This window comes from Crinia signifera, chromosome 5 (genome assembly GCF_055691185.1).
Source record: "Crinia signifera chromosome 5, ASM5569118v1, whole genome shotgun sequence".
Lineage (NCBI taxonomy): Eukaryota > Metazoa > Chordata > Amphibia > Anura > Myobatrachidae > Crinia > Crinia signifera.
Window position 1 is genome coordinate 71,094,207 of NC_139221.1, and position 23,723 is coordinate 71,117,929.

The 23,723-nt window shown below is 44.3% G+C and overlaps 1 protein-coding gene across 2 annotated transcripts in view; it reads right to left on the bottom strand.

Moving 5' to 3' along the window:
- MAPRE2 (microtubule associated protein RP/EB family member 2) overlaps positions 1–23,723 on the bottom strand; it is a 159,883-nt gene that overhangs the window by 89,546 nt on the left and 46,614 nt on the right. The window contains exon 1 of one of the 2 annotated variants that reach the window (XM_083187436.1): positions 9,584–9,904. The exons of the other annotated variant lie outside the window; for it this stretch is intronic. Coding sequence (XP_083043562.1) covers positions 9,584–9,702 — 119 coding nt within the window. The 5' untranslated portion in view covers positions 9,703–9,904. Of the gene's footprint in view, positions 1–9,583; positions 9,905–23,723 lie in introns of those variants that run through there. 2 annotated transcript variants of the gene reach the window in all.

The window sequence follows — 23,723 nt, forward strand, 5'->3', positions numbered from 1 at the left end:
AAATGCCTCAATTTAACCAAATCAACATAGGGAACAATGTTAAATGGGCCAGAGACCCCCCCAAAAAAACCCTGACCAGTGAAATGGCCCCCCAAAAATAGTTAACGCCACCCCACGATCAACGTTAACCCGAAGCGTGGCGAGCGCAGTGAGCCCGCGAGGGGCGGCGGTACGTGTCCTCCGACCTTTTCATACCCCCACTATCCACGTCAGCGTGGAGTTGAGAATAGATTAGTGTGGCGAGCGCAGCGAGCCACGCGAGGGGAAGCGGATACCTTCACAGGTAAACGCATCCCTTCGCGGGCTTCACAGGTATCCGCGTCCGCTCGCCACACTAATCTATTCTCAACTCCACGCCGACGTGGATAGTGGGGGTATGAAAAGGTCGGAGGACGCGTACCGCTGCGCTCGCCACGCTTCGGGTTCACGTTGATCGTGGGGTGGCGTTAACTATTTTTGGGGGGCCATTTCACTGGTCTGGGGTGTTTTTTGGAGTCTCTGGCCTATTTATCATTGTTCCCTATGTTGATTTGGGTAAATTGAGGCATTTTACATTGTTCCCTATGGGAAATCGCGGGAATCACGTCGGTACCATCTTATGCTTATTTTGGCCGCATACGATGCGACCAACGCGATTTTGACGTTTTCAATGGGAAATCGCGGGCATCGCGTCGGTCGCATCGCAGACCATTAAAAATTACCCGCGATGCCAGCGATTGTGGCCGTGCTAGGAAACAAGTACCGAAATTTTTTCTTCTAGATGAACAAAATCTTTTTTCCGCTAATCTAAACTCGTGCCCTAGATTCATTTTTAGCAGAAAAAAGGGTGTTTGACAGTTCCTTATATTGGCTCCGAATATATTTATACATGTTGAGCATGTGTCCCCTTAAACATCTCTTCTCTAGTATAAATAGTCCCAAATTGCTTAATCTTTCCTCGTAGCTTAAATTCTCCGTTCCCCTAATAAGCTTTGTTGCTCTTCTTTGGATTTTTTCTAATTCTATGATGTCCTTTTTATAGTGCGGGGCCCATAATTGTACTACATATTCGAGTTGCAGTCTAACCAATGATTTGTACAGAGGCAAAATTACTGATGAGTCCCTAGTTTCCATGCCTCTTTTAATACATGCTAGAATTTTGTTGGCCATTTTTGTTGCTATATTACATTGAGCACTACACCCCAGTTTGTTGTCTATTTGGACTCCTAGATCCTTTTCGAGTACTGAATTACCCAATTCATCCCCGCTTAGGTTATAACTAGCACACTTCTAGGTCTACACCGCCTGCACACTTCTAGGTCTACATCGGCATTTAGAGCTACAATAAATGCAATTTAAATTAACTGAACCTAGCATAAAGATCTGTCCAGAGCAATCCTACCTTAATAGTCATCATCAACTTACAATGCTCACCAGTCCTGAGTAGTCTTGGTATAAATTAAATTTCAAGCATATGTGTAAAACATTTCCAGAGACTGGTGAAATGTAACTGGAAACAGTGGAACCCAGGGTGTATAATAGGCTGGTCCATGTGGGGTATCGGCAGGATACTGGGCTAGTAGAAGTAAAACATCAGAAGAACTCTGGGCTGGAATCAATTAGATATTTATCTAAACACTGGGCTGGAACAGGTGAGGGCTTATGCTGGTCACTGGGTTGGTACCAATGTGATATGAACCGCAACCTACACTGGATACAAAATCCAAGTTGATCAACAGGTTAGCACTGGTAGCAGAGTGAGGTGCACTGACAGTTTCAAGGCTGCTCAGAGAGTCCACTTTAAAGGACAGATTGATGCCTATTAGATGGAGTTGCTGGGAAGCCAAGAACTACTTCCCTATTGGCCACTTTGAAGTCAGCTGATGTTCTAGAACATGGCTGTACCTATACTCCTGGAACAGCGAGAACCACACCATGCAGCATACCAGCACCGTCAACACAGACAGCATGCAGAAGCTGGTACGGAGAGGAAGAACCAGTCAAGAACCCCACAGTGACATCCAGCCAGCACCCACATGGGTAAGCTTAGAGACCTGATTCTGGGGTCTCTGGGTAAATACCATGACAGTGCTCTTTAAGTAGCTATTATAATGAGATATATGACCCATATTTCATATAGCGGTACATCTGATACCACTGATACTACTATTATCCCACATTTGAAAAGCGCCTCATATTTGCTTGTCAATGTCAAGATTGTCCAGCATGAATATAATTTATTTATTTATTAACAGTTTCTTATATAGCGCAGCAGATTCTGTAGCGCTTTACAATATAATTAAAATCTCCTTTCAAATACGGTAAGTAAAAACAAAAAACATCAATAAAATCCTAATTTATGCCCACTTTTGATGTAAAAAAAAACTTTTATTTTTAGCCTTTCTATTACAGACAAAGGTGACATGTTTTGCAGTTGACTAGGGAAGTTTAATTGTTTAAGTGAATAATAAGCCAGACACAGGTCCCCGAGCAATAACAAAGGGCTCTTTTTTTGTCCATACAACTTATTCACTAAAACAAACCAAGTGTGCACATTATTATATTTAGGTGCTTGGCAGAAAAAAAAAAAGGAGAGAGAGAGAACCCTGAAACATCTGTGCTCACTGCCAAGAACAGGAAAAGCAAATATGCACATAAAACCCTTGGTGTGTCTAGCTCCATTTCACTATAATATTTATATATTGAGCTGTCTAGCCAGCAAGATACATGGCATCCAGGCAGATACCACAGCCGGCAATATGGCCAAAAGATGTACAAAAATAGACAGATTATCCTTCATTGGACTTTAACACTAAAGTTGAACCACGGGTGCACAAATGGAAATTTTTGCTATGCGGCACACATTCAGATGCAAATACAGACTTTGCATGGAACCTTACAAGTGGTCAATACACACAGTGAGCTGTAACTCAAATACACTATCATACAGCATAACTTATGGCGTGTTCTCACTGCGAGTGAGAAATACACGGCTTTTCCCCGGCAATACCGGGGACTGCCGCGCTGGACCCCCGTTTTCACTGCAAGGCAAATTCCCGGGTGAAGAAGTTCTACCCGGGAATTTGCCTTTTAACACGGGTTTTTCGGCAGTGTGAACGGGTCAACCCGTGTCTGCATACCCGGATCTCAGACACGGGTAAAAAGAAGGGTTTCACCCGTGTCTGAGATCCGGGTATGCGATCCGTTCACACTGCCAAAAATCCTGTGTTAAAATGAAAATTCCCGGGTCTACATGCTAGACCCAGGAATTTGGCTGCAGTGAGAACGGGGTATAATGGACATACTTGTCTATTCTCTGATAATGACTGGCAGAATCTCTCAGAGTAGAACGCCCATTTAACTGGCTTTCCCATGAAGCATCTCTTGAATGGGGCTGGTCAGCAAGTATGCCATGGCATAGAGCAGTGGTCTCCAACCTGTAGCTTACGAACTACTAGTAGCTCACAGTCGTAATTTGGGTAGCTCTCCTAGCTGCAGTGCTGCTAAGTCAGCAGGGATGAAGTGACCTCTGATGAAGTGCTGCTAAATCAGAAGCTGACTCCGGAAGCCACCACAAGCAAAAGGTGAGAATCCGGAAGCCACCAGTAGCTGCAGAGGGATCCATTGTCAGTGTCCCGTAGCAGACAGGAGTCTGCTTCGGGGAAACGCGAAGATGAAACCACCAGGAACCACTGACAGGAGACAGATATAAGTGGGAAGGTAGGTGGAAGTCACTGCAAGATGTAGGGGGGATCCGTTGGAAGTCGCCAGACAGGAAGTCGCCAGTTCACATTGTTTAAATGAGACTTAAATCGGTGTTCACAATGAATACCTGCAGAGGTGGCCCTACACTGCTGGCTGAGGGCCCAGGAATAAACCACTCTCATATAACCACAGTAAGCATGTCACCCACTTTTAACAAGTTCATTTCAACATTTCCACTTATGGTTCCCTCCAGTACAATATTCTCTATGTTTGGGACCACATTTAGGCATCGGTTACAGAAATAAACAATAAAATGTGAAACCTGGGTCAAAGCTAAATGCCATCTTCACTGTATATAATCTAAGTCCTATATTTGTGTGTAATCACAGATAGCTGAGAAATGTCCTCCGGGAATAGGTGCAATGAATCAAAATCAGGGAGAGACTGAAGCAGAGTTTCTCACTTTTGTACATTTATGCTTTTCTTTCTTACATTTCTCATGGGTGATTGTAAATGTTTAGAAAGTATTCCGAAAGTGTGCTTATTTTACTAAGCACCACGTGATGGGCCTTACTTATAGTTAGGAGTAAATGCAGCTTAAGGGTGCAAAACGACACATTAACAGATCACACAGAGATGCCATTTATCTTTTTGCATGTAAAGGGAAAGACTTGAAGCCCCCATACACTACAGCAATTTGGGCCAATTTCACCCATTCCCGATGGAACAGTCCAATAAATCGGTGGTGGAGAACAGGGGTTGCATGTGATACATCACAGTTGAAAGGACCACATGCGAAGGGCTTGGGGATCAGCTGGCCATAGACAGCTGCGAGATATCACAGTAGTGTATGGCCAGCTTTACTGCATTTGCATGTAGGACACAGACACTGTAATTGCACCTCCAGAAGCCCCCATCTATAGTGCATAAACTCTAGGCACCCATACACTAGGGTGATTTACTTGCAATTTGGTCACTTTCTATGCATTTGGGGCAATGATTTGGCATGAAAAGCGTCCAAATCACATGTTGTTGACATCAGGTCCAAAGCCATGTGTGGTCTCAAACGCATCGCATCGGATCCTAAAGATTGTACCTATTGCATGACCAATTTATTGTGTCAGCAGGCTTGGCTGGGATTGCATACAATACATTGTATGCAAAATGCCTGCATATGGTGTATCATATATTCAGGGAGGTTTGTGGAAGATTCAAGCGGAGATTGCGTGCAACTTCTCCCTTCTGAGAATTCGCCCTAGTGTATAGGGGCCTTAAGGTACCAAAATGCATCTTATCAATGGTAGGAATTTAAAACAGCAAACGAAGGAAACGAAGGGAGGCTAAGGGCCAACACTGGGTACATACCTGGTCATGGATACCCCTTTCACATTGCAAACCCGGGTCCGGTGCATTCACATTAAACCAGTGGTTCCCAAACTGTGTGCCTAGGCTCCCTGGGGTGCCTCGGAACACTTGCAGGGGTGCCTTGGATTAGTGGTCTAGAGGCAATTGAAATTATTTATGGTCATTGTAAAAGGCAAAAACATTGCTGGTGGGCTACCAATAATAAAATATGTGGACAAACAGAAGCTAATCCTGTCCCTCACCCATAAATAAACCCATGTATGACATACAAATCAATTTACAGACTAAGAAACTTTTGGATTAGGGGTGCCGTGAAAAAAATTCTGATGCTGTAGGGCAGGCATTCCCAACCACGGTCCTCAAGGCACACCAAAAGTGCAGGTTTTGTAGATATACAGGCTTGAGCACAGGTGACTTAATTAGTATCTGAGGGATTCCGATTAAACCATCTGTGCTGAAGCCTGGATATCACTAAAACCTGCACTGTTGGTGTCTTGAGGACCATGGTTGGGAATGCCTGCTCTAGGGTGCCGTGATTTTAAAAAGTTTGGGAACCACTGCATTAAACCAAGGGCACCCCATAACACAGGGTTTAACCCATCTTACAGTATAACCCAGGTTGAATTGCCAGGTTGCTCTACCAAGGCTATTTTGCGATGTGAAAGGGGTATGACTAAGTGTTTACAGAATTACCAGCCGTCTGCCCAATGTATTGTGCCTGAAATCACAATTGGAAGGGCATTTAAATGTGCCCACCCATTTGAGATGTCAGTCACTGGTGGTAGCTGCAGCAAGTGTACCGACCCATCTATACACACGATAAATGGGCCATCAGCTGTGCTGCAAAGCCAGTCTGATTTGTCGGAGCAACGTCATTCACAGACATATTGGCGTTACACACTCACCGACAGGCTCACACTACATCGGGTGTTCATTTGAAGACAAGTTTGAAGCTACATAGTAAAACTCCAGCTACTACCACCTGCAGCTACCACCTGAAAGACCCCGTTAAACAATAAAAATGGCTAAAATCTGATTTGTCAATGAAGTTTAAACAGGAATCTTAATTAGAGACCCCGAATTGTATTTAAGTTCTACTCAACAACTGTAATCCTACTCGCCGCTTCATTAGCATAAACCAAAACAGCGGTTATGGGTCCATACACATGCATACGTTGATGCTGTTGTAGAGTTGAACCTATGCTAGTTTGCAGAGCATATCTTGCGTGACCTCGTGCTGTGCATACTCTGGAAATGGGTATATGAATTTCAAGCACACAATACACAGACAAAGGGAAGGGCCTGGGTATTGTTGTGTAGGTATATCAGTTAGGGCGGACTTAATAATGCCTTCTATGCATACATGGACCTGAACATTCATCAAAATCTTCCTTTAGTAAATGTACCCCAACTGATCTCACAACATATTGTGTTATGTAGTCAAAATGAGAAAGTTGTGTTTGATCAGGCAGAATGGATTTAGTACGTATGTGGGGTCGTCCGCCAACACATTAGTCTGACCTCTCTATTGCAATACCGTTGTTTGGGACAATACATAAATAGCACATGCAACCAGCCAAACTGTTCATGTTAGTGGGGTTCTCTTCTAACATTCCAGCAATTTGCAGTAAACGGCTCAGAAAATAGATAGAATATAGTTTTTCAACAGAAAGTGTGTAGGACAAACTTAAATAAAATTTAAATTTGACATTGGATGTAATAATTATATTCTACATAAGATAACGTGCTTATATTATTTTTATTGTAGCAGAATGGTCTGAAAGGTTGGTTTAACATAATGTTAGACATGGATGGTAATCAACTCACAGCCAAAACACCACCGCAAAACATTAATGGGTCCCTATGCCACATAGATTAGGGGTGTTCTAGGTGCTGAGATTCACTTTTCCCCATCAGTAGGAAATCTAGTAGTTGGTTCTCTATATCAGGGAAGGGGGAGTTGGGGGCTATAGTCAGGTCTCCACATCAGGTAAGGGGGAGTTGGGGGCTACAGTCGGGTCTCCACATCAGGGAAGGGGGGAGTTGGGGGGCTACAGTCGGGTCTCCACATCAGGGAAGGGGGAGTTGGGGGCTATAGTCGGGTCTCCACATCAGGGAAGGGGGAGTTGGGGGCTACAGTCGGGTCTCCACATCAGGGAAGGGGGAGTTGGGGGCTACAGTCGGGTCTCCACATCAGGTAAGGGGGAGTTGGGGGCTATAGTCGGGTCTCCACATCAGGTAAGGGGGAGTTGGGGGCTACAGTCGGGTCTCCACATCAGGGAAGGGGGAGTTGGGGGCTACAGTCGGGTCTCCACATCAGGGAAGGGGGAGTTGGGGGCTACAGTCGGGTCTCCACATCAGGGAAGGGGGGAGTTGGGGGGCTACAGTCGGGTCTCCACATCAGGGAAGGGGGAGTTGGGGGCTATAGTCGAGTCTCCACATCAGGGAAGGGGGGAGTTGGGGGCTATAGTCGAGTCTCCACATCAGGTAAGGGGGAGTTGGGGGCTACAGTCGGGTCTCCACATCAGGGAAGGGGGAGTTGGGGGCTACAGTCGGGTCTCCACATCAGGGAAGGGGGAGTTGGGGGCTACAGTCGGGTCTCCACATCAGGGAAGGGGGAGTTGGGGGCTACAGTCGGGTCTCCACATCAGGTAAGGATGAGTTGGGGGCTATAGTCGGGTCACTATATCAGGGAAGCAAGAGTTGGGGGCTATAGTCGGGTCTCCATATCAGGTAAGGGTGAGTTGGGGGCTATAGTCTGGTCTCCATATCAGGGAACAGGGGTTGGGGGACTGAGAGAGAAATGTTCAATTTAAACCAATAAATGGTAAAAAGTAAGGAGACAGTCCTCCTAACCAGATAACCTGGGGCCCCAAGCTACAGCCCCACATACTGCTAAGAGTACACTACTGCGTGATCTCCTGTAGTACCGTCATCAGGGAGGGCAATGTTTTATTTGGGGGTGGGGGGATGGGCAGGATAGGAAAAGCAGAAGTCTAATTTATTAATATGCACACATTCCCACCAAATGGTGCGAAGAATAAACTGATTTGCCACTAAACTGTGTCTTTGCTTAGATGTCATCGAAGCGAATGGTAATCAGATTAAAAAAATAAAAATAAAAAAAAGATGTCTGCAAAATTTGGTACAAGGATGTAAAAATGTTAAAGGCAAGAGCACTCCAGGTCAAAGTGATATTATCCATCTTAATGTACTGTATTTAAACATACATTATTTGAATATGCTAATTACAACAGTAAATCCATAGTCAGAATGGCAATACACTTTCATCAAAACATAGCCTGCAGCAAAGAAACAGAAGCCGGCCCCATCAGCATCACCCAGCTCACCTTTCTGTGACAAACACACCACCAGCCAAACAATATGGAATGGAAGCAGACGGCCAGGAGGGTGCCCGCCTTCTGAGAACCACTGGTGCAGTTCATCATCTTGTTACTGGCACTGAAAATACATTTACAACCAAATGGTCTATGCAATGATTTTCACAGCTAGAGGTAGATGTATCTATAGAAAATAATGTACCATAGATTACATTAACAGACAGACACTGCTGTAACTGATACAGTGGATTGTCATACTGGAACCAGATTCAATACAAGACTACGTTGCAGTACAAAGAATGCAATTAATTGAAAAGTCCATGGGGATAGAAGGGGTTAAGTAAAGGCATGACCCTCTGACCTCTACAATCATGACTTGCACCAATGAAAAAGCTAGACCTTTACAAAGCCCTATCAATCTGGCTTTTACCATTGCAGGCTGCAGCTTAGCCCAGTAAGGATTCTCATTTCTGTGAGCACCACAGCAAACACAAGCTGTCTCTGACTCCACCATTTCCTTCCGTTTTTCAACAGCTATATCAGGCAAAAACAAACCAACCCCAAGAGCTTCGTGCTACCAGCACAGGATGATTACAACTGCTGCTATTCCCTTCCACTCCACTACAGAAATTAAATAAAATGTGAACGCCAATAGGATTAATTAAATCAATGGATCAATGATCCACAGTATGGCGGGTTGCTTTATATTCAATCATCAGCCTTGACAGCAATAAAAAAACACATCAACAATAATGACAATATGAAGAAATGGTAACACAGGCTTCAAACATGGCTCCTCTGCAATGTTATATAATTGCCAATGCCCCTTAATGTAGCAAGGTGCAAGCTGCAGCTGCCTGCGAAGGCGGAGGATGCTAGCACCTTCCTTGTTACAGTAACCAGACATCTCCTGCTTTCCAATTACATAACCTTCCAGCAACACAAGCGTACAGCCAAATCCTGCACACGCCTGATGAGATGTACAGCCCTGCTTAGCTGCAGAGGGCTCCCTCCACGTTACCCAGCATGGCAAGGGTTACATCTGTTGTTTCTGCAAACACAGGATCACGGACCAGTCCATGGAAAAAAAAAATAAAAAAAAAATATAAATATAAAAAAAAAAAAAATATTGTTGCAAGTGATTATAACCCGCAGCATTGCCCGGAGCACACATGCACTACGGTGACCATTACCTGTAGGAGCGTTCTCCCCGTACTGTGTGCTTCCTAAAAGGGATGATGCTCCCGTTATCATGAATGATGTCGTTGTTGTTTTCTCCATTTGGGGACAGCGTTTGGGTAGGACCCGGCATTGGTGCTGTCCCAGCAATGGGGTGGGGATGACAGATCAGAAAGGATTGCAGTGGCCTCCTGTGCGTGTGACCGGCAGCCTGTGTTTGGCTATTAGGGATGTGCGGTGCGGACAGGCGGCTGGTGCTGCTGCTGGGACCCTGCTGCTGCTGCCACGGATCTCTCTCTTCTTCCTCCTCTCTCTCTCCCCAGCTCTCTGGCTACAGCTTGACGTCAAAACAGCCTGGAGCAGCATCCCGGTCACATGACTAGGTCCCTCGCCATGGCAACCGGCTAACTCATCAGATCCCTCCACACACACACACACACACACACACACACACACACACTATCCTGCAATAACAACACACTGCACACTACTGTCCTGCAATAACACACACTACATACTAGTATTCTGCAATAACACACACTGCACCCTATTATCTTATCTTGTAACACACACAGAGACACATTGCACCCTACTATTTATTTACAGTTTCTTATATAGCGCAGCATATTCCGTTGCGCTATCCTGCAATAACACACACTACTATTCTGCAACAACAAGCACACAAAACACACATAGAATGACACTACTTACTATTCTGTAATAACACACACAATGCACATTACTATTTATTTATTATTAGCAGTTTCTTATATAGCGCACACAGATTCCGCAGCGCTTTACAGAGAATATTTGACCATTCACATCAGTCCCTGCCCCATCCATTAATAGCCATGCACACACGGACAAACATATCATGTAAACAAATACACATATCCACACACACAACTATCATGTAATAACACACAATGCACACTAAGAATAGTGTTATCAAGCAATGGTAACAAAACACACATTCACTCCACCTACAGAATGCACAGTGGCAAGGTAATACTGTATTAAATATAGTATACACACCCTTATTGTACTACACACAGAAGAATGCATGCTGGCAGCAGTATTATACAATAATAATAATACACACCTAATGCATGTTGGCAGCATTACCAATTAATAACACACACCACCACTGCTGCTGCCAGTGTGTGCAGTGTACTGTATGTTGTTATTATTACAATCAACTGACAGTGTGCAGTATGCAGAGTGTGTGTTCGAATGATAATACTGCCAGTGAGCACTGTGTAATGGTTATTACATGTTAACACTGCCTGCCATCATGTATTCTGCATGTGCAGTGTGATAGAAGTGCACACTGTCAGTGTTATCCTGTAGTAGTAATAATAACAATAATATTCCGGTTTTCAACTAAACCTGTTCTAATAATAATACACACTACATGGTGGCTGGGCACTGACAGTGTTACCATGTAATAATAATAATGATAATAATAATAATACTACTACACAAGAAATGCACATTGGTAATATTCTCATGTAATAATCACAAAACAGACACACAATGAGTGCTGGCTGTGTTATCATGCAATAATAACACAACACACACTCAGTGCAAAGGAAAAAAGCCTAGATCTGGCATGCAAAGCACCAACTCACTGATTACTCCCTCCTCCTCCTCCTCCTCTCCCATCCAACACACCCCTCCAACTCCTTTCCTCTACTGCACCACTGACACAAGGCAGCTCAGCCTACAGAACAGCTTTTCCTCTAGCCATTTCCTTTCAGCTCTTTGATATGCAGCTGTGCACACAAAGATCTATTCACTGCAAGGCACTTCCCAGCACTATGCAGCTAGCAGGGCTAGGGCTATCTACGTAGAGGGGGAAACAGAATAAGGTTAAATAGCAGTATCATGCACTGAGCTGCAGCTTCCACTCCATTCCTCTGAGCAGCATCCACTGCACATTGCAAATCCACACAGTATTACACTGCAATCTCCATGTTACCTCATAAAAAAAAATGCACTGCATATACTGAGGTTGAACTGTATAAACCTAAACCCAATATACTGGACACACAGCACACTTAAATAACAAGTGGAGGGGGACACACACACACACACACAATGGAATAGTATTTATCACTGAGGGTTAATTGTGAGCAGAGTAAATTATAAAATCTAATTAATCTGGTTAATTAATTCTAATTGTGTTGTTTGACAAGAACTTTATAAATATGTATAAATGGAAAAAAAATTCAAAAGTGCAATAATGACTCATTTCCTTTAATTTCTTTGACTAATTGCAGCATCATTTCACCCACTGAGATTCTTGTGGTACCAGCAGCATGCTCCTGGTTATGGCCACTCAACAATATAGTTGAATGTGTATGCACTGACTATATCATCTGCTCAGTGAGTTCAAGCCAGTTCAAGGGAAAATGTAAACAGGATCGTTCATTGACTATATTGTCTAATGTGCACCCAGCTTAAGGTTCTTCTCACCTATTCCAATCCTTTCCCATTACACTTAATTTTAAATTTACATTTATGTTTTATGCACCAGGGAAGAACATATTTAATTTCTACAGGGCATAAATTGACCTAGTCTGGGTGTTAGTGCTTAAAATGACCGATGTATCGCAGCAGCCAGCCCATCCCCCATGAACTTTCCGGGCTGCAGGATCGTGTGCGGTCCTTTCACATGTGATTTATCGCATGCGACCCCTGTTTCTCGCCACAGGGAGGAGGGTTCGAGGTCAGACCTGCGCACCTGGGACCACGCATCGGACCAGAGGAGACATCAAAGGCATCCGATTTGAGCCCATTTCATGGCCCTGTCCGTCCGGAACAGGTGAAATCTGCTGTAGTGTATTGAGGCCTTTAATATCTAATTTGGTTATTTAAATTGAAACAATATAATTTTACTGTGGAAATGTGTGTAATTATTAGTTTTCATATGTAATTCAGTCCTGTTACAGCCTTGCTGTGCAACATACACCGGGAGACTGTCATCTGCTGATATTCACTGCAAGGCAGTAGCAGGGCACATCTGCAGTAGCGCCATAGTGGTTGCGGGCCTCACTAAGTCCCCCTTGGCAACAAGCTATTTCAGTCCCCCTTGGCATTGAGCATGAAGCCCCTGGCATCAAGCATGTAGTTCCTAGCAATGAGCATGTAGGTAAGTGGCACTTATGTGTCAGATGTGTAATGGGCATTATGGTTGTTATATAGTATGTAATGGGCATTACGGTTTGTTATATAGTATGTAATGGGCATCATGTATGGCCTTATGTGTAATTGGCATTACGGCATGTGACTGTGTAATGGGTATTACAAAGTTTGCTAAAATGTGCAATGGGGAGGGGCGTGGCTTGCCCGAGCAGGGAATAGGCAGCATCTCTCCGGAGCTCCTGTTGAAGATCCTATTTAATATCCTGTTGTGCCCCCGCTGGCGGCTCCGATACCGGTATCCGAGATGAGACAACATAACGGAGTACTCGGTGCCTCCGTGGGTGTGTGTCGGTGGAGTCTGTCTGCTGTCCCGAAGGGGTTGCCTGCCGCGGCCTGCTGCTAATCCAGATCCCGGAAGCCGGAGACCTCCGTGCCGAGTCCCCTGGAGTCTGCTGTGGCGCCTCCTTCCCTGGTGATTTGGCGGTTTGCAGGTTGGACGCTGGTGTCTTCCCGGAGTTTGTAGCAGAGTGGGCGGGGAGCAGTTTCAAAAGAGACGTGCTGCTGCTGACCGCACAGGGAGTGCCAGCGCCATCTTGTTTTGCCCGCATGCCCCTGGGTTGTGGCACTTTCTGCAGGCTGATACGGCCTTACTATCAACTGCGGCTACCAATGTAATCCGGAATCCTTGTGGATTCATTACTGCTCCTGACTTGGCAGTCTGGTGACCCCTAGGGTGGTGGATGGTCCTGATTGCTGTACATCTGGAGGGCGGACGTCATTCTTCCAGCCTGCACTCTTGGTTAAGATATTGCAGACAGTGACATGTTACATTCAACTGCACAGCCTGACTCCTTCTCATACTATTTCTGTGGTCTTTAATCACTCACTTTTTTGATTATACAACATCACTAAGTGTTTATTGCGGCTGCCGTTTCCTTACTTGATGGTGTGCTAGCCGCCACCATCTGTCCATTCTACTGTTAGCAGCTCGCCTTATATGCTCATATCCAAAACTATGGAAACCACTGTTACACATATCCTGAATGCAATATATGCCTCATCTGCAAGAAATCATCATCAGTTGGATGATGTGCGAAGGTGTCCCTTTATCTTCCTATGTCCATGAAAGGCGCGATATAGTAGATATGGGAGTTATTTATATGCCTATTGCTACTTTAACCTTTCCTACTACAGTCCAGGTTGTTACATTAGATATGTACTCTTCTGCCGACCCGTACAAATTTTAGAGTAACTGCTGTGTTACCCCTATGAATCGCGATGGTGCCTCAATTCTCCTCCAGTCTTCAGTTCTACCATCGGCAATTATGATCTGTTCCTGGACGTTGACTATTACATGTTCCACCTTCCTTCTTATTTGTCCTCGAGAGACTTGTCATCTTTTCCAAGAGCCAGCCTTGCTTTTCCAGGGGACTAAAAGTTGGCCGGATTAGGGACATGTCTGGTTTAGGGTGTTATTTCTGCATGTTTTTGCCTTTTGTAATCTTTTCATTTTATTTTATGGTCTATGTTTACTGTGCTGTCTTTGAGATCTTCCTTTATATGGCGCAGAGTACCAGCTGGATTAATAAAGGTCTCATTACTGTGGATGCTGTTACTGCTCCCTCTTGGTTTTAATTATCTCTGTTTTTTGTGACCTTTTTGGATAATATTTTATTTACTATATACACTTGCAGTAGGGAAGCAGTTTGTGATTTTCCTTTCTACCCGTATTTTCACATGTATATTTTATACTGCATATCTCTCAACTATTGCTATATAGTTACCAGAGTGAACCTACTCTATCATATCCTTTTATTGCAAGAGAGCTGGTCCTGGCCATGATGAGATCACTCACATATTTTGTTTTGCCACAGCCAGTTATCCGTTTCTGTGTACCCTTCAGTATCTAGGTGGGTGGGTTAGTTTAGCATAGTAGCGGACAGGAATCGTGCCCTTCCTTGTCTGGCCACTGGTTGTGTATTGTCTCTAGGGTTCCCACTTACAACTGTAAGATGAATGCTGCTGCTTCTTCCACCCGTGTCAGTGCAGGGCAGATGATCATTGATGTTTGAGGGCAGCATGGGTAGCTCCCATTGGATTGCTGGTTAGGCAAAAGCACAATGAGACGCTGATGACGCTGAAGACAGAACCATAAGTGACACAACATGGTTCCTCTCCATAGCAATGGGTCTTCTTCTGCCATCAAAAGACTTTTTTTCATCTTCCGCCATTACCAATATTATTTTCAAGTACCCCCAACTGGTCTGTAGAGTACCCCAGGGGTACTAGTACCCCAGGCTGGGAACCACTGCTCTAGATCATCCGGAGAAACCAAAACAAAGCAATGGAGTCCAGAAGAGCCAAAGAAGGAGGTGTAGAGTGCAGCTGGTATGTAATAGTAGTAAGTTAAGGGAACTCAAGGAAGGGGGGCCTTGCCCAAGAAGCCTACAGTCTAAACCAGGGGTAGCCAACTCCAGTCCTCGAGAGCTACCAACAGTACACATTTTCCAGCTCACCTCGCAGGTACACAGTTGCACTCATTACTGACTAACACATTTTATAAGATCCACAGATGGAGCTAATTATTTCACTTTTGATTCTCAGAGAACCACAGAAAATGTTAACTGTTGGTAGCTCTGGAGACTGGAGTAGGCTACCCTGGTCTAAACGGTACAATTACAAAAGGCATTCAGCTAGTTGGCATTCAGAATGTTAGAAAGGGTTAGTTACAAAAAAGATTGACACAGGATTGTAAACCATCTCCATAACCAATTTCATTGCCTCTCAATGTGGTTACACACGTTTAATTCCCAGATAGTTAGAGTAAACGCTCCCGATTTGCTGGGCTCTGTGTATATCCAGCTGTGACCATCTGTAAAGCACAACAGAATCTGCTGTGCTATATAAGAAACTGTAAATAAATAAATAATAAATCTTTGAGGTGAGGACAACAGTAGGAGTGGGGGGGGGGGGGGGCGGGGGGAATGGGGTCGGGTGAGATTCTGCTCTAGGCAATGCCAGTGTAAGGCTTCTCAGCACCCTAGGCAAAACTTCAACCTACCCCCCCCCCCCCCCCCCCCCCAAAAAAAAAAATTCCACAGCCGCCACCTGCATTAAGTACAACAAGGATCCTCATAGACATCCTTGATTTTTTGATTTGCAGACTTGGTGGTGTCCCCCCAGATCCCGGCACCCTAGGCAGCTGCCTAATGGTAGAGCCAGCCCTGGCTCTAGTGATCAATAGGTAAACTGTATTGCCCATAAGATGCACCCTCCTGCATGGAGAATGGGCCGACTGTATCGGTGTGGGTCTGGTTTCCTGGGATTGAGGGAATTCACCAGGCAGATGTCTTACACAGACTGGAGCGGATTCAAAGATGCACACTAGTTGCATCAGTAATGCATGCGCAAACCACCAATAAATGATCAATTGTAAAAAACATCAGCATAACATACAACTGTGAATCAGGACCACAATCTTTTATGACTGGTCAGAAATCATTATCTCACATCCTTACTTATGTTGGGCTTCAAAAGAGATCAGAAGCTGTAAACGGTCTTTATACAAATGACTTCTGCAACACTCCAACAGGTCACATACAGGACACAGGCCTATTAGTTACAGATGTGTCCATGTACATCTTGCCTCCTTTGTTAAACAGCCCTTCTAGTCACGCCATGAAATTAAAATGGCATGTGTCTGCAAACATAATGGTACTTCCAATTGTAAAGCGTAACGGAATATGCTGTGCTATATAAGAAACCGTAAATAAATAATAAATAATGGTACACAAGTGTTTTCTAGGAAAAACATTGCAACATTCCATTTCTTATCAGAATCAGCTTTATTGGCCAGGTATACGCGTATACTAGGAATTTGTTTTCGGTTTGCTGTGCAGCAGCCAGGTGGATAACAAGTAAACAGCATACAGTATAAACAATAAACCATATAAACAGGTGGGGAAACAAATACAGTCATACAGAAAGTTATTCTGAGGGGACACTGTGTTAGATTATGTGCAAAGGGTCATAGCGCGACTAGACAGTGAGGTGTTCACGAGTTCACGTGTCAACAGGTGAACCACTTGAGGGAAGATACTTTTTAGGCTTCTGGTGGAAATAGCCCTGTAGCGTCTGGCTGATGGCAACAGGTTAAAACAAGCCATGGCCAGAACATAGTTGGTCCTTGACTACAGTATCTTCGTTGCCCACTTTTTTGCTCTAGACAGGTACAGGTCCTGGACAGAGGGAAGGTCTGTCCCGATTATCTTCTCCGCAGTTCTGACTACCTTTTGGAGTCTGCATTTGTCTCTCTCGCTGGCAGGGCCATACCAGACCAGTATTAAGGAGCACAGTACAGACTCCACAATTGCGGAGTAGAAGAGGAGCAGAAGCTTCTGTGGGATGTTGAACTTCCTCAGTTGCCTGAGGAGAATATCCTCTGCTGCACTTTTCCAACAATAGTATCAGTGTTGGGCCCTCATTTAAGGTCCCGGGAGATTGTGGTTCCTAGGAACTTGAAGGAGTCCACTAGCGACACCACACTGTCAGCAATTGTTAACGGAGAAACACCAACATCCTTCTTCCTAGAGTCTAGAGTGGGTTGAGCTCTACTTCTTATCTGTAGGCTGATTAGTCCCCGTCCTTGATAAGGCCAATGTCGGTAGTGTCATCTGCGAATTTGATTAGCTTTACTGATTGCGCCTCTGAGGTGCAGTCGTTGGTGTACAGGTAGAAAAGCAGGGTTGAGAGTACACAGCCCTGGGGGGCTCCTGTGCAGATATGCAGATACAGCGGCAGTCACACACGGAATATAGGCATGCTGCATATCAGCAGAAGCTGCTTGTGCATACAGTTTGCTCTGTTTTATAATATTTCATGGTAAAATCAGCAGTCACAAAGAGCTCACGCGTTATGTATGGCATGGAGGATTGAGGACTGGACACCCATGTACAGGATAGCCATTTTTACATATTATTAGGGCAATTTTACACACTGAATATGTACACGTTTTGACATTGATCTCATTGGAGTATCCTGACAACACCAAATAGCATTTCACATAGTGAACATTGGTTTGCCAACATACTGCTTTTAAAGCAGGTTCTGTGATATTTATCATTGATGCAGGTTTTTATTATCGCCATAAAACAAAGGACCTCATTCAGGTTGGCTCGGTAAGCTGCAAACATCACAGACAAATCATTCGATGGAAGGATTTCTCCTGGTAGCGGCTCATGCTAAGGGATGTGTTCTCGTACACATCCCCTCGCATGTTTCTGAGAAGATTCAGCAGAGGGGGAGGGTGGCGGATTCAGCCAGGCGGGGCCTCAGGCAAGAATCAGAATCTGCTTTATTTGGCCAGGTATACTTGCGTATACTAGGAATTAGAATCAAATACCTAGTATACGCAAGTAGCATACCTTGCCATATAAAGCAGATTCTGATTCTTACCGTGCTCTCGAAACACCGCCTGGCCAAATCCACCCCCCACCAGCAGGAGAACCACTGCATGGAATGCTTTGTCATACCTACGAAAATAAGTCAATCATAGTCTCAACTGATCTTTTATTTATGAGAGCTGGGATCTAGACGGGGCGGCGGCTGACATCATGTGACGTTAGCAATTCCCATGGGTACACATGGCCTGTGTAACAATGGGAACACCCAGTATTTTCATGGGGTTGCCCATAAATTGTTAGGCATTCCCATGGTCCAGCATCAACACCGCCCCCGGCCCGGGGAGTGTGAAACTCGCTGCAGCTGTTTGCTGTCGGGGTTCGCACATGCGCAGAAATGTGCATAAGCAAACCCCGATCATCGGGGCAGGGACTGAATATGGATCACTGTGAATCAGCCCCCAACATTTAAAGTGGCAAGATGACAGTGCCAGATATGAACCTGTGTGTACCATGAAGTAAGAAATGAAAAATGATAATACCTTCATTAATGCATTTCTATTCACAAGTTCTCAGGGGTAAAAAGAATAAGTTCATTAAATGCTATATAGTAGCCACAGTCACCTGTTCCCTGGGAACTTAATACCTTTATGAACAGGTTTTTAGTGTATCAGACTAATTTGACCATTTCGTTAGATTTTTAAGTGGTCAACCACTTAGAAGAATAAAAACATATTGTACATGTCTTTTGTATCTGCTGCTAGTGATACCGTGCCAAGATGCCCACATTTCTCATCCCCACTGGAATCCTGTAATAATTTAGCAAAGCTAACTGCAGGTTAATTTGTAATGTGTCCCACACATCGCTTAGATTGCATTATAAACAATATTCAGACGGGTTTCCAGTTTAGGAAACGAAACGCGTTGACATTACCTTACATTTTTGTAGCAGATGCAGTGTTTCAGCCGCACTTCTGAACTCGGTGCCCGGCCGCTACTTCACCGCTCACCAAACATTGGCGCTGCCACCTGAGCTCACTGACCACCACGGCTCAGTCTGCGGCCCCCACTTCAGCACAGGACTTTTCTGCGGTCCGCCTGTTCACAGCCATGGGAGTCCTTTCAACAACTACTCCATCCCAGGTGGCCGGCGTGATTGCCATGCAGGGGGGCTGCTGTCCAAACAAGGCTTACAGATGGTGAGATCCAACTCAGCATAAATTTATGTGCCATCAATTATCTTAAAGCTAACTGCTCATTCTATAAATCAACTAACTGCGTGTTTCTGCCTACATGCTAAAGTAGTTGTGAATGTCTGAGCTTATTAACCACTAACTATCCGGCTGGAGATATTCACATTACGGGCTTAAAAGGTTACCTAACTAATGCTGCATTACCCCCCTATTGAGGAGTGATTTAACCCTTCTATACCTGACTGGACTAACTGCAATCTAAATACAAGCTACTGTATACCTTTTGGGATATTAATATATTATTTGTTTACAATTTTTCCTATACTTATTTTGTGTTTAGATTATTGTGATGTTTTTATCTGAATTTTATGTATGCTTATATTGATACATATATAAACTATTATTAATCATCATTATGTAATGTGTACAGCGCCTGAAGGTCAATTATTCTAGACCCAGCAGCGCATTGTGTTCATTTTCTTTTTTCATGTCCAATTATTTGTACTGGCTAACTCACTTGGCAGCAGCAGGTAGATCTTTGGTTACATTTTTGTTTTCACACAATTTTATAATTTGTATTAATTTGTGCTACTCTATTAGCGCCAGGTTATTGTAGGTATGGACGGAGATTCATATACTCACCCCATCCTACAACATTTTTTCCTTAATTTGTAATGTGTCCCACACATACAGTAGCTTAGATTGCACTATAAACATATTCAGACAGGTGGGAGCGCCATGTGGGCATTTGTGGGTCTGCAGTAAGTGAATAACATTATTTCACAATGTATTTCACCAGCGCTTCTGAAAAAGGGACGTGGCTTCATAGCAATTCCAAAATCACAATCCATGCACCTTTATTTCCTCACTACGGGGGCATGGCCATCACTCTGAGCTGCTGGTATGCCCCAGTCCCTGTGAATCCTGTTAATAGATGCAGTGCACATACACACAACATCTATTCAAGGCTGTTCTGTCATTCTAACCCTAGGCCATGCCCAGTGTCTACCTCATCTGTGACACTGGTCTATCTGTCCCTCCCCTTTAGAGTATCAACCAGGGGTGGCCAAACCTGCCCTCAAGATCTACCGACAAGATCTACCAACAGTACATGTTTTCCAGGCAACCTGTGGATCTATAGTAGGAATGAATGCAGCTGGTTTGAAAATGTGACAGTTAGTAATGACTGCAGCTGAGCACCAGATAGGTAACCTGGAAAACGTGGACCGTTGGTAGATCTCGAGGACCGGTTTGGCCACCCCTGGTATAAACTATCAAAAGCAGGGTCCTCTCCCTGCATGTCTGCACGTGCTTTTCCTTCTCTTACTTAGACTTTTATCTACTCCATACTCCCTATTGCACCTGACCATTGGTTTCTGCCTCCCTAATGATTATATCGGTGTCAGGACTGCTGATGCAGCAATGTTTATATACCATGTATCTGTCCTGCATTGTCTTGTACTGTAAGTGGCTTTTCTATTGTTTTGATCATCTGGTTGGCATCGCAGATGCCAAGTGAAAAATATAAAAATATTACTACTAAATAATATTAATAATAAGCATTTACGACAAACATGAGTAATGGGATACTGCAACAATGGCCTATGATCTACCATGCATCACAAAAGATTTGACTACAATGACTTTCTAAACAACAAATGGAAGAGAACCTTCACTTCCTAGCAGTAACAGACATGGACACAACTATTTGCAGTTGTGGCAACTCCGTTCTTAGCAGATACTAAAAAACTAATCCAGCCAACATGTTCACAGTTCTTTCCACGATGGTCTAGGCTAAGTGCCAGGCACGGGACAGCTTCCAGTGAATCTTCCCATGTATCAGGTCTGTAACTGGCTATGGTTTGCTCTCTTGATTTATATGCCCACAATGAAATAGCTATCAAAGATAGATTGGATTATTGCAAATCTGGAAGATATGCAAATGTCACCCCCTACTGATTAAAGGCCCATTCCATATGGTTTTAGGTGTCCTCTACATCTAGTCTCAATCGGCCATGCAGTGCAATATGCCTTATGGGAGTTAGCTGCCAGGTCCCTTGCAGAAAATGTGACTGTACTGATTACGTTGGGAAAAAAGCTGCATCTGCTGCATTGTAGCACTTTGTGTACAGATTCAGAGACTCAGTCAAACACAGATATATCAAATTAACCAGCATAGTCTTCTTGTGCATTCTACTTAGAGTGGCCAATCCCGGGATCGGCGGGGTCCCAGGATTTCGGCCTAAAATCATTGGTATCTGAATCCTTGGATCAGACCTTCAAATCCCGGGATTTGGGGATTGCAGATAATTAATGCTGGGCAGCGCTAAGCAACAGACGGCTTAAACGCTGCCCCTGCCAAGCAGCTGTACACAGCGTGACGGCAGGGGTCACGCTGCGCAGTGTAATTCTCTAGACTGTGTGACTGCACGCCTGTGTGCCCACCCACTGAGTGGCCTGAATGCCAGTACCGCCTGCCGAGTCGTCTGGATGTACAACCGCACCGCCGAGTGTCCTAACTGCCCACCCGCCCGCTAAGTGTCCTGGATCCCGGCACTGCCCGTCTGACAAGTTGCCTGACTACCCATCTGACAAGTTGCCTGACTGGCCGCCGTCTGCACACCAGGGATCCTCAGAGGGAAGCCAGCCGCCGAAAAAAAAACACAGAACTAGAGGCTGGTACGGGGAAAGGGGGAGAGAGATAGAAGTACTGAGGGGAGAGAAAATGACTGAGGGGCAAGGGGGGGGGGGGTGAAAAATAAGGAAGAAGATGCTGCAGCCTGTCATTGCGGTTATAGTGAATCCCGGGATTGAGCGTTTTTCAATCCTGAATCCCGGGATTGATGGTCTAAAGTTTGGATTCAGGATTGAAAAACGCTCAATCCTGGGATGTTTAGTCTCTAAACATATCTCTGTCTAACCAAGGATCGGTCTTTGACAACATAGTAGCTGGTATTGAAGAGCTCAGGCATGTAACCTGGAAAATTGGACTGTGAAGGCCACCACCATTTTCCCCAACAGTTGCGTGCACCAGAGGACAAAGACTTGTGGCAACTGCAGAAATGTCCTCACTCTGGACTGGAGATCTTGAACTTTCTCTGATAGAAGAAAAACCCTATGACAATGGGTGTTGAAAACTAAACCTAAAAACACCATCCATTTTGATTGGAGGAGGTTGAACTTTGTAAAATTTACAATTCATCTGAAGTACTGAAGCATATTTGCTGTAAACTGAAGATGTTGTTTAAGAGACAAGGATGACTGCTGAAAATAGAGAATTGCATCTTCCTGGAGTGACCTGATTTGTGGTACTGAAGTGCAAGTTACACACAGATCACAATGACCACAGATGGGATGGGGGGTTTGGTGGTTTTGCCAACCCAGGACCACCAGAAATATGTACATTGTATGTGTGCCCTTCCTGTACTTGGCCTACCTTAACACACCCCTTCTCTCCATCATCCCACCCGTCGAGAAGCATGGAGGATATGATTGCAGAGTCCCACAAGTCTTTATAGGAGAATGTATGACACAAGCAGAGCCACTTCACAGAAGATGTAACAGGCTTACTACTCATTCTGCTTCAGGCTCTTTGAAAACAAGTCTATATACAGTATTATTAAGTCAAGTGCCAGTGATAATTCTATGGTATACATAGAACCACACACTGCCTAGAGGTTTTATCTACAATAATTTTTGTCATATTTAAGGATACCTATGAGTTCAGATAATCCACTAGTTGTCATACAAATTATGGGATGATGCAAAATGGCACACAAATGATTTAGCATCCCACATGATTAGAGTATGTTCATTCCTACCTGAAGAAGACCTGGTACAGGTTCAGAAAACCACATCATTATTAGAAACCACCACAATTAGCAGCTAAAATTCTTCAACAAGGTAAAGGACAAGAAACATGCCTAACATAGAACTCTGACAAATGACACTGACAGCCACTATTACTTCCAGGTGTTCAGTGATACAAATGCCGATTATACAGACTGCAGAAGGTATGGCCAAAGCAGATCTATAATCCATCCTGTGCTAGCCTCATCCCCCAAACCTGTTATATCACTAGACTGCATTGACGAGGAGGCCCGCAAGGACTGGGAAGAAGAGTAGGTGCTGGATTCTCCCAGCGGCTCTCGTTTAAGACCCCTGTAAGCAGATGCCCTTTAGGCCAAGAGTGGTTGAACCACACGTAAATTTCTAGTAATGGATTTTTCCTAGAAGTCTTTTTATCACAACCATATCAACTGTATATTTTTAAGAGTGCCAAAGAGCTTGCGGAGACCATGTATTTCTTTGTACAGATCAGAACTGAGAAGAGTAATATAACTACATAACTCCCAAATATTCCACTTCTCTGAGACAGAGCGGTGCAGGGATTAGGAATTTATATGTGTGAATTC